This window comes from Setaria italica, chromosome III (assembly GCF_000263155.2).
Source record: "Setaria italica strain Yugu1 chromosome III, Setaria_italica_v2.0, whole genome shotgun sequence".
Taxonomy (NCBI): Eukaryota; Viridiplantae; Streptophyta; class Magnoliopsida; order Poales; family Poaceae; genus Setaria; species Setaria italica.
The window spans coordinates 24290283-24301066 of NC_028452.1; the positions used below are offsets into that span (position 1 = coordinate 24290283).

At 46.8% G+C, this 10784-nt stretch overlaps 3 protein-coding genes across 5 annotated transcripts in view; 1 reads left to right on the plus strand and 2 right to left on the minus strand.

Moving 5' to 3' along the window:
- Nucleotides 1-843: 843 nt before the first annotated feature.
- On the minus strand, nucleotides 844-2450 carry LOC101767825 (phytochrome A-associated F-box protein). Its single transcript, XM_004962254.3, has one exon. It carries the CDS (start codon nucleotides 2274-2276, stop codon nucleotides 1125-1127), a length of 1152 nt encoding a protein of 383 aa, XP_004962311.1. The 5' UTR covers nucleotides 2277-2450; the 3' UTR covers nucleotides 844-1124.
- Nucleotides 2451-4520: 2070 nt separating this feature from the next.
- LOC101768233 (serine/arginine-rich-splicing factor SR34) lies at nucleotides 4521-8690 on the minus strand. 3 transcript variants are annotated; one of them, XR_002676751.1, is made up of 15 exons: nucleotides 8531-8690; nucleotides 8155-8246; nucleotides 7529-7594; nucleotides 7184-7258; nucleotides 6998-7097; nucleotides 6867-6913; nucleotides 6740-6797; nucleotides 6520-6569; nucleotides 6265-6321; nucleotides 6024-6163; nucleotides 5900-5941; nucleotides 5429-5608; nucleotides 5033-5066; nucleotides 4888-4956; nucleotides 4521-4794 (listed from the first exon to the last, which is right to left on the minus strand). XR_002676751.1 is itself a non-coding variant. In XM_012844642.2 (14 exons), the coding sequence occupies exons 2-14, from the start codon at nucleotides 8239-8241 to the stop codon at nucleotides 4780-4782; spliced, it is 840 nt and encodes a 279-aa protein (XP_012700096.1). In that variant the 5' UTR covers nucleotides 8242-8246; nucleotides 8562-8689; the 3' UTR covers nucleotides 4521-4779. The 3 variants fall into 3 exon arrangements, 2 of the variants coding, with proteins under 2 accessions (XP_012700096.1, XP_004962312.1); XM_012844642.2 differs by lacking the exon at nucleotides 5429-5608 and having other exon boundaries at nucleotides 8562-8689; XM_004962255.3 differs by lacking the exon at nucleotides 5429-5608 and having other exon boundaries at nucleotides 8531-8689.
- Nucleotides 8691-8919: 229 nt separating this feature from the next.
- LOC101769312 (chaperone protein dnaJ 49) overlaps nucleotides 8920-10784 on the plus strand; it is a gene marked incomplete in the record, with an annotated part of 3087 nt that continues 1222 nt past the window's right edge. The window contains 3 exon segments of the mRNA XM_004962257.3: nucleotides 8920-9190; nucleotides 9585-9665; nucleotides 10029-10753. Of these exon segments, the coding sequence (XP_004962314.2) occupies nucleotides 10077-10753 (677 nt within the window).

The window sequence follows — 10784 nt, forward strand, 5'->3', positions numbered from 1 at the left end:
GGAGTTGGTGGGTATTTACCCACCACTGCCACTCGTTACACATACCGGTTCGATTCACGGAAAAACAAAAGACTCCCGTCGCCCCTTCTTCCTCTTCCTATCGATCTTGTCCACGGCCGGGTGAACAGGAGCTCTGTCGCCCCGTCCCTGCCGCGCCGCTCCGCCCGCCGCGCCCGCCCGGCCGCCGCCCGACCCGCCGCGCTCGCCTGCCCCGGCCGCGCCGCCCCGGCCGCCGTGCCCACCTGGCCGCCGCCCGCCCCGGCCGCCGCTCCGCCCGCCTGTGCAGTCATCGATGGCTCGCTATCTGATAGCCTGAGAATTTGGAAGAAAGGTTGAGAGTTCTGCAGGAGGTGGCTGCCATTTTTTCAGACGGGCATTTTCAGAAGAATGGGTCACAACAGCTAATTGCGGAGAACTTGATTGCTGTCTCACTTGTATTCAAGCCTGAGCCCCTGACTTGAGCCTGCTGAAGAACTGCCACCACTCGACATTGAGACAGAACTTTTTTTTTTTTAAACGATCATCGAGACAAAACTACTTTGTGACAGTTGTAAGCAAGAGAACAGACAAACACATGTATTTACGAAAATGTTACCGTGGCCGCACACAGCATTGTTTAAAACTGAGAAGAGGAGAGGAGAGGAGAGAGAGGAAGAAGAGAGGAGAAAATAGAAGAGTATGACATGTGGGTCCGTTCACAAAGGGTAAAATAGACCATTCACAACAAGTGCTCATGTTTTTGGAGCTGGAGCACTGCCATCAGCCAAACACGTGCAGCAGCTCCATGTTTTTTTGGAGTTGGTGGAGTGGAGCTAGGAAAATGTGGAGCTGGTGGAGTGGAGCTGGTTTTTCTGGAGTGGAGTGCTCCTAAACAGCCCTTTATTCTAATCATAACCATCCCATGAAGAACAGCAATATTTGAATACACATCATGCATGTATCTAGAGCTCGAAGAAATCTGCATCACTGTATGCAGAATAAACACATACATATTTATCGCTAAATCATACGGAATATTTGCTTGCTAATGCTAGCAGCAGCATCTGGCCATGGCAATGGAGAAGGGCAGTGGATGACGCGGTACCATGTCAGTGTGGGAGGTGGCCGCTCTCCAGGATCAGGATTCAGGAGTAGAGCGGGCGCTTGGTCCATGCGCCGGCGACGTGGCCATTCTCGCAGACGTAGGCGCGCACGACGGGCTCGCCGTCGTCGTGGTAGCCGTAGAAGCTGCGGAGGCAGAATGCCGAGTAGAGGTCCCACGCCTCCTTGCTGCCGCAGAAGGCGCAGTCGACGGCGACGGTGGGGCGGCGCGTGTCCCTAAGCGCGCGGCGCACCTGGGAGCGGGCGAAATTGTGGAACACGCCGCGGAAGACCATGTACTTGCGGCGCTCCTCGGCGTGCACGCACCCGGGCCAGTCGCACAGGTACAGCTGGTCGCCGCGGAACCGGCTGGCCAGGAGCTTGTTCCCCTGCTCACGGCTCAGCGTCCAGGACCCCGACGCCAGGTGCGCGCCCACCGTGCCCAGCCACCGCCGCGGGTGCCGCCGGCTCCCGGCCACCACGCCGCGCCGGGCCACGCTGCAGGAGGCATCGGTGGCGGCTGCTTCCTCCTCTTCCTCCGCGTCGCGGATCGCCGGCGCGGCCGGTGGCGGGCCAGGGTCCGGGGCAGCGGCGGCAGGTGGGATCTGCGGCTCGGACGAGCAGTCGTAGGCCGCGTCCAGGTACAGGTCGTCGTAGAGCGACCACGCGGCGTCGGTGGAGTCTCCGTCTCCGCCCCGGGCCACGGCGTCGGCCGTGCGGTCGCGGGACGTGGCCGTGGCCTCGAGCCCCTCGACGGAGGCGGCCGCGGCAGAGTCGCCGGCGAGGGCGCGGATGGGGAAGTCGGGCCCGATGTCGAGCTCGAGGCCGAAGTCGTCGGTGGGCTCGAGGAGCACCCCGGCGCGGAGGAGCCCCGGGCAGCAGACGGAGAGCTTGTGCAGCGCCGCCCAGGCCGCGGGTGCCCCGTCGGGGGGCGGCGCCGGGAGCAGCTCCGCGGGGAGCGCCCGCGACAGGCGCGGCGGGAGGCAGGCGGCCCGGAGCAGCGCGGCGAGGCGCGGGGACGCGCACGACGCCCGCGCCCAGTCCCGCGGGTCCCCCTCGAGCCGCCCCAGGATCTGGAGCAGCACGTCGTCCGCCAGCGCCGACAGCGACGACGCCGTCTCGCCCCCCGCCGCGCGCGGCGCACTCCTCTTGGCGCGCGCGCCACCGCCCTCCTCCTCCGCCTGGTGCCCGCCCATGGGTGGGTGGGTGGCGCGATCGGCGGCGTGCTCGCTCTGCAAATTCCACGGAGATGGGAGGAGGAGGCCGGAATGGAATGTGTTATTTAATGCCCGCCTTTTCTTTTCCCTTTGCTTTGGGTGGGGAACTGGGGATTGATGTTGTTTGGATAGTGGAGCGGTGGTTTGTGAAAGATTTTTTTGTGGTGGTGATGTAATCTAGGGAGATCGAGGATTTCTTTTTCTCCACGTTTTGTTGTTTTTTTTATTAATTGTTTTTGGCTCGGCGCGACGTGTGGATGTCGTTGGCGCCGGCACTGTTGGCTGCTGTTGCAAATGATCAGTGGCTAACTGTACTGGCCAGCTGTTCGTTACTCCCGGTTTGACAAAGTCAAATCCTATAGCGTTGAATATTCTATGGATATAAAAGCAAATTAAAATATTAAAAAAATATTGATTTTCACATATCATGGTAAAATAATTAAAAGAAATAGTTTGGAGCTTAGAAAAAAATATCTTTTATTAAAAATTAATCGTGTGTGAGATAGAAATGCATCTTCCACTAAAAGAGATTTTTTATACATAAAAGATTGCATTCACATAGAACATGTGTGTGTGTGAGAGAGAGACTGCCATCACTTGAAAGATGCCGAATAAAAGTATCTTTGCAACTATGGGATTCGGTGGATGATGATCTAGACATGAGTACATGACATGGTTCCATAGAGGAGGAATTTGAGAAGTCAGGACCTTTCTCGGGTTGTGTTTCTTAAAAGAAAATCACCTTTTCATCGTAAGCAAATAATAAGGGAAGAAAAAAAAACTGTCATAAGAAACTATCTAACCAATAATCAAGAGTTACTTTTTGACCAATTGATTTGCTAGAAAGGGAATATCCTATATTTTTCATATTCCTTTTTCCCCATCGACCAGCAAAAAATCGGGACCATGTTCCACTCAAAGCATTTTTTTAGAGTATTGAAAAATAATACTATGGCTTGGTAAAATTGTTTTGTTTTGAAAAGCCACGAGACATTTTGGAGTTTAAAAAAATGCAATATTGCTACAATCCACCCGGCTCAAGTTGCGCTCCTATATTAGCAAGTTTGCCTGCGACTTTTTTTTTTATAAAAGGTTTGCCTGCGACTTTATTGAAAAACCGTGGAGGGGCAAGCCCCTACTGGAACAGATTAAAGCCACTTTTTTTTTCCGAGGGAACAGGAGGGGCAAGCCCCTACTGGAACAGATTAAAGCCACTTTTTTTTGGACAATACACCACTTGTACATACATCAATAAAATCAGTGAACATGACAAATCTTATGTCCTGAAAGAGAAGTCCACTGGCCCTCGATCAAAAGATGGTGAAAGCAGAGCCATATTCAGAGTCTCTAGCACGAGTCTGCCCATACCTGCTTCTGCTGCCTGCTGCGTAGTTCAAGCTTGCAATGCTGCCACAGCTTCAGCATGGAGGGCGTCTCTTACGTGATTCAGTTTCCCAGCTCCTAATCTCTCCTTCCTGATCTCGTGACAAACCCCCAATCTTCAAATACTCATTTGGAGGGCCATGCCATTTTTTGCACAGCATTCGGCATATGCAAAAGCACCACAGGTTTCTGTTGGCCTGCAACCTGTGAGACTTGACTGCAATTTCTCCCAGCATTCACTTCCTTACGCTCAGACCAAACCTCCAGCATAACTTTTTGTTTCTAGAACTGCAGTTTCATGATAAACAGGCCAAATGTCCAGTCAGAAAGTCCAAAAGGTGGAAATAGTACGACAGCACATGGCAAAAAATGCATCGCCAGTTCCCCACTCCAGGTGATGGTCATCTGTAACGTAGCACAAGGCCCACGCCATGTCTTCAGTCTTCACTCAATCTAAGTGGCACCTCATCTTCATTAATACTCCAATCAAAAGTGGTCAAATTCCTATCAACTACGATGCTCACCGCAGATACCTGTTTAAATTTCGAAACCTGCCGCGAATTCCCAGCCTCTTCTTTTGATAAATCCATAGGCAATAGCAGAAAACATAATATGGCCAAGGTCGCAGACACACAGAACAACTCGAAGGATCACACACTCATTTCCCTCAGTACAGTAGAGGAAAACGTCAAGGCAGGCAAAACAGACCACACACCATCGTGGCCAAAGAGGGGACACATACAACATGTTGTGCTAAGCCAAGAGCAGACAATAGAACAACATACCAATGATTGCACAAATGATGCAGCAGCATGCAGCATTGAATGGCACAGCAAAAGATAACGATAACTGATAAATTCAGCTGGATTATGGAACTCATCAATGCCATTGTTCTGCTGAGTGCAAAAAACAATGACAGTGCTTGCATCATGTCAATTACAAAGTAGCACAAAGTAACCTCCTAAAAGAACAGTGCACGCTTGTAAAATTTTGGAAGGAATAGCAATGCTACTTCAGAACAGAGTGCTGTTCACAATCCATACGACAATCATTCAGCTCCAGCCACACATTTCTGAAGGTTTCAAGCGCACGATCTGATTCACTCAGCTTTTGCCTGCAATCAATCAGACACATAAAATATTTTAGCATACCAACATTCGAACAAGTAACTAAGAGTAACAATGTTTGGGGTACATCGAATGCATACGGGAGAATCAGATCGGGGCAGACTTTTGCTCCTGGCAGGGCTCCTGCTAGCGGACTTGTCGCGCGGAGGCTGTACAAAGCTTCACTTATCACATGGAAAAAAAATATAACTGAAGACAAAAGCATAATTTATTTCCAAGACTTACAGAAGCACGAGGTGACTGGGATCTGGATGGTGATCTGCAAAATGCATCAAAAACAAAAAAGGATGTTAGTTTATAATGCTGAAAGAAAATATGGTAGCACCCATACGTGAAGAAAACAAATATCCTGGGGAATAGTAGGTGAGCACAAGAGATGTCCACCTGTACCTCCACCAGTCAATCTTTTTAAGAAATGTCAAGGAGCTGGAGCTCAGAATAAGTTTAGAGATTACATGACTCAAGTTTTCAAAAAAGTTCCTAAATAAAGATGAAAACATGAAATGCTTTCGTTTTTTTTTTTTTGCTAAAACAAGCCTCAATGTTAGCTGATGTTCAACACTGAGACTGAGGTTTATACTTCAGAATAAAACAGCTTAAGTCAGCAGTATTCAATTATACCAAATTCCACTCCAATATGATTAGTGCCAGCCCTATCTTGCTCCTATTGCTGGTTGTAGTCCACTTGTCATACAGTGCATCACAATCCAGCTGAACTATCCAACGTTCCAAACCATCCTCATGTTCTCAATATTCCAATATCCTAGCAACGCAATCCCCAGATCATCGCATGGCCCCAATCTAGTAAAGACAAGAGCAAATCTTCAACAATGAAGAACAGCTATCCAGTCACACGCTTGGTTAATAATCAGATGCAGTGGAAAATCATAATTCATGTATTAAAAAATAGAGCACGAATAAGCACAAGCCATAACATGAAAATCACAGCAAAGACTTTACATAAATCAAAACAGAAAAAAAAACCTAGGCCACAGATTGTTTTTCTTTAATTTTTAGATACCAATATTGTAAACAGCATGTAGTTTCAGAATAGCAGAAGTTTCTTCAACTTCAAAATGAAACTGTTCATACCTTGCTTTAACAGGTGATCGTGACTGAGAAGCAGATCTCGATCTGAAACAAAAGAAAAATAGTGCATGTTAATATCTTACACGTGCCCTAAATCAACTCATTTGAGCGACAAATTGAAATGTACCTTGGGCTCCTGCTCCTGCTATAACTGTGGCTTCTGCTTCTCGAGTAAGAGCGTCCGCGGCTTCTGCTTCTTGACTTAGAGCGGCTATGGCTTCTGCCTCTGGAGCGAGAGCGGCTGCGCCTCGCATCATACTCCCTCACCTATTACACAAAAGATGAGAGTATGCTAAATTTCAACTGAGATGAGGTGGAACAATTGATACAGCATTTCAGTACTGAAAATAAACAGAAGATAACCATACCCTGATATATGACCGTGAAAATGCATTACGGAACTCGGACTCATCAAGTTTCCTTATCTAGAAGGTAAAAATAACTAGCTGTCAGCATATATCTTCACAAAAACATGCAATGCATGAATAGTACAAGGGAAGAGACATCACGAAATTTCTCCTTTTCAGTTATTAGATCAATCATATGTAAAATTAAATTTCAAATGACAGTTTGCTTAACCTCCAATAGAAAAAGAAAGATGCAGAAAACACTTTTGTACATACCGCATGTTTCATATCTTCATAGTTGGTATAATCAGCTATTCCAATAGTAGCTGGAATAAAAAAAAATAGCATCAGATTTGAGCATTAACGAACACTGAAACATGACTTTCAAGTTCTAAAGTATAGTACAGTTTGAGTGACAGCCATGCTATCCAAAAGATCAGCCCCCGAAGGCATAACAGCATCAAGAGAAGAACAACCAGAGTGTGTTAATACTAACCTCCAGCCTCACGATAAACATCGGAGAAACAGACATCACCAGCTCGCCGCATATGATCCTGAACATGAAAGTAAAATTTAGGATTACGAGGCAAAACTAAGTTCATGAACTTACATCTTCACCAAACCTTGAGATCTTGCCATGATGCTGAAGAAGGTAGTCCAGTAACCATAACTGCATAAACCATGAACTGATATAGTAAGATCAGGGAGATCCCTCATTCAACTTTTGTGCAATTTGTAAGTCAGAAATACAAACCGCGGTAATCAGATCGCCTAGTTGCACCGCGGCGTCCAACACTATTATGGCTGCTTGATCGATCAAAAGATGGGCCTCTTCCACCATGAGCTAATTCCACCTAGATAAAGTTATAAACAACATTAGATAAACATGACCTGGAGAGCTCTCATGAAAGAAACAGGTATGGATAAGAGTTCCACCTACCCGCAACCTATGGCCATCAAAATTGTATCCATCACGACCATAAATTGCATCTTCAGCATCACGTGGGTCCTCAAACTGCAAAATGCATCACTTTCTTGTTAGTTTTCCATCATCTTCCTGTGTATATTATTGATTTTAGTGAACAATTTAGACAATCATTATTTAACTTTTAATATAGCGCTTAGTAATACTGATTTATTCCATTGGTAGTCACTTATAACTCCATTGAAAATTCATCACTGAAAACTTTGGTCTGTGATAAATTTTTGATGCCACTACAATTTATTAATGTAAATCTAATGAGAACGAAAGATCCTCGCAGCAAGAAGACAACTGTATCATTACCTCAACAAAAGCAAAACCAGGAGGCCTTGGAGGAATTTTCAGGTCAATTTCCACGATACGGCCATACTGCAGAATCAGAAGCAAAATATAAATGAACATCCAGAAATGCTACATTAGCCAAAATAGAGATACAAAAAAAAAACAGGCAATGCCAATTCCACACTGCATTGCCTTCCAGAGCTCCATCCGTACTTGATGATATTAGAAGGCAAAACACAATTGGCAGTGACTAAATCCAGACTCAACAGAACTCCCAATCATCACCAAAATATATTGCATAGCTTGATTAAGTTGGGAGTACAAAATAAAACAAAATTAAAAACTACATTGACCAATGACATAATTGTAAAATTCACGGTAGAGGTTACAGAATGACAAATATAAATAGGAGCAACCCAACATTGCATCATAGGCATATCTCTCACTTGAGCAACACAGGCAAAAAGGAATTTCTCCTAACAACTCCTCTAATCTCTCCATATCGTACTTGGTATTCATAAGCCAGATCACAGACTGACTAACACCACGAAGATGTCCCCACTGATCTAGCATCTAGCATTTCATTAACAGACGAGAAAGGCAGACCCTCCTGGAGGGTCACAGGATCCACCCAACTACGTACTCACCTTGTAGAAGAGATCCTCTACTTCCCTCTCGCGGATGTCACCGGGGAGATTGCCCACGTAGATCGTGCAGCCGTTCCGCCGGGTCATCGTTCCTGCAACAAAGGACATTGAATCAGAGCCAGCAGTACGAACAAACCCAAAGCAAACCGTTAGGGGTAAACTGCCGAACTGCAGCAGCATGCCAAGAACCCTAGGGTATTCATCAGAAAGGCATCACGATAGCCAATGGACGCCGCTAGAACGAGTAACCCCCCAGAACAACCCGAATTCCGGGCGACGAGCCGCCGAGGAAGGAAATAGTTGCAAAAGTAGCAGCCGCTACAGGCGGAACGGAATTGCACGCTAGAACTAGAACTCGACGGGGAGACTTGGGTACCCGGGGCGGAGAGGGGTTCGCGTCGCCACACCTGCGACGATTCGACGGCGGCGAGGAGGGGCGCGACTCGAGTCGAGAAGCTTCGGAATCCGGCGGGCGGGCGGGCGGCGCGAGGGGTTTGGGAATCGGGATGGCGGCGGGGATCTTTCGCTTTAAGATTCGTACCGCGTGGATCCAGTCGTGGTTCTGGTTTGTCGATCTCTTCCGGGCTGGGCCTGGTGCTGCGCGGGCCCGGCCCGGAAGTAACACTGGAACCAGCCAGACAGAGACCAGGTCGTAAAATACGGAAAAGTCGAGGGGCTTAGCAGAAAAGTGAAGCGCCCATCGCCGTGTCCTTTGCGGTGGTGGAGCTGTGGTCTTCCTCGCCTCGCCTCTCTTCCGGTAAGCTCCTCCGATCGGGCGCTCCCAAATCCATCCCAGCTTTGGATTTTTCTAGTTTCCGCTTTGATTCGCTCACCGCACCCTGTTCCTCTCGGTGGCCTTGGAGGTCCAGGACTCTCCGTATGTCCATCATCGCGGTCAGATCATGCTGTTTAGGATTTGAGAGGATGGCTAGGATGGTATCGCCTGTTTCTTGTTTGCTTAGGTCCTGGTTAGATGATGCCGAGTGGAGATCGGTGGCTGGTTGGGGTCGGCCGCGCGTCGGAATGAAATTTTGAGGTTAGTACTAGGTTCTACTGTGCGAAAGGTAGCAAAATTGCGCATGTGTTGTTTGTGCGCGTGATTAGGAGTCGTGGGTGGCGCAGATATTCACCAGTTAGCGATATAGACCTCATCGATCCATGTGGTTGTTAATTTCATGGAGAATTGGGGGCGTGAAGTAACTTCTTTTTCTCATGGTTGAGAGTTTATTATTCATCTTTGTTGCTTGCCTGATACATTCCACTAAATGCGTCTATTTCTCGCGGGTTTTGGTCTTGTATGCTTGTTCAGTACTTCCTGTTGTAGTTATTCAGAGCCGGCAAGTTTGCAAGTTTAAATTCTCCATCGATATTGTTAGGTGGACTGCAAATACGTTTTCTTTGCCTAAAGATTCACTTATTGTCTTTTTCAGAATAAGCAGGGTTTCCTTTTCAAAGGGGAAAAAAGCTTCATTGTTACTGAACCACTTGATAAATGCGTTTGGTCTTTCTCGGTTAGTTTATTTCTATGAGCCAAGGACATTTCCTTCTGTTAGTATAGTCCTGAGTTCATCAGTGGTGCCTTCTGTTTTGTTTAGGTCATACATAACCAGTGTGACTACCTGCTGTTGACCTGTTGTAGATGGTCTACCAAAATTTTGGTTTAGCACTAAAATGATTTTGTATTCTTAGCCTGGTCACTTGTTTATGTCTATTGAATTTTGGGTCTGAGATTAGATCTCATTTCGTCTCATTGCAATTACAATGTGTTCTGCAGTTAGTCATTCTTATTAGATGATAATTTGTTTTATTATTAATGCTTGGAACATTCTATACATCTTTCAACAGCCATAAAAAAATGTATTCTTGTTTCACAGGTAATCAGGTTGGGGTTTTGACCTATTTATCCAGAGCTGATTGGGCTCATGGATGGGAACAAGGATGAGGCCTTGAGATCTGTCAAGCTTGCAAAATCTGCATTTGCATCTGGGGATAAGCAACGTGCAGAAAAATTAGTTAGAATTGCTCAAAGATTGGACCCAAGTCTTCCACTTGATGATTTGTTGAGCCCAGCTGAGAAGTTTGGTATCCTGAACAGTGCTACTTGCCAAGACAAAACGAGAAGAGGCCAAGCTAGTGAAAACCCCAAAACACCAAAAGAATCTGTTGGTCCTGTTAATGTTGATCAGGTATACACTGAGGAGAATATTAGGGTGGTTCAGGATATCAGGAAGAAGAAGGATTATTATGCAGTTCTTGGAGTAGAGAGGAGATGCTCTGTGGAGGAAATTAGGAAGGCCTACAGGAGATTATCACTGAAGGTTCATCCTGACAAGAATAAGGCTCCTGGGGCAGAGGATGCTTTCAAGTTGGTAAGCAAGGCTTTCAAGTGCCTAAGCAATGATCAGTCGCGGAAGACTTATGATCAGACAGGCACCATTGAGGACCATGAATTTAACGAGCAATATCCCAATGCCATGAGGCAGGGAGTGGCCAGACGGAGGAGGCAAGCAAGAAATGGCTTCTATAACTATGAAGAAGATTTTGATCCAGATGAGATATTCAGGTCCTTCTTTTATGGCTCCCATGATAATTTGTTTCGGAGAAACGAAGCTAGAACTTTGAGTACTAAC

What these genes read in the sequence shown, in the direction of transcription:
- LOC101767825 (XM_004962254.3), bottom strand. Translation starts at nt 2,276, where the DNA reads ATGGGCGGGCACCAGGCGGAGGAGGAGGGCGGTGGCGCGCGCGCCAAG.
- LOC101768233 (XM_012844642.2), bottom strand. Translation starts at nt 8,241, where the DNA reads ATGACCCGGCGGAACGGCTGCACGATCTACGTGGGCAATCTCCCCGGT. An exon ending in CTGGTTTTGCTTTTGTTGAG is followed by an intron (nt 7,259 to 7,528) that starts GTAATGATACAG and finishes TGCATTTTGCAG; the next exon opens with TTTGAGGACCCACGTGATGC. An exon ending in CCCAGTCACCTCGTGCTTCT is followed by an intron (nt 4,957 to 5,032) that starts GTAAGTCTTGGA and finishes AGCTTTGTACAG; the next exon opens with CCTCCGCGCGACAAGTCCGC.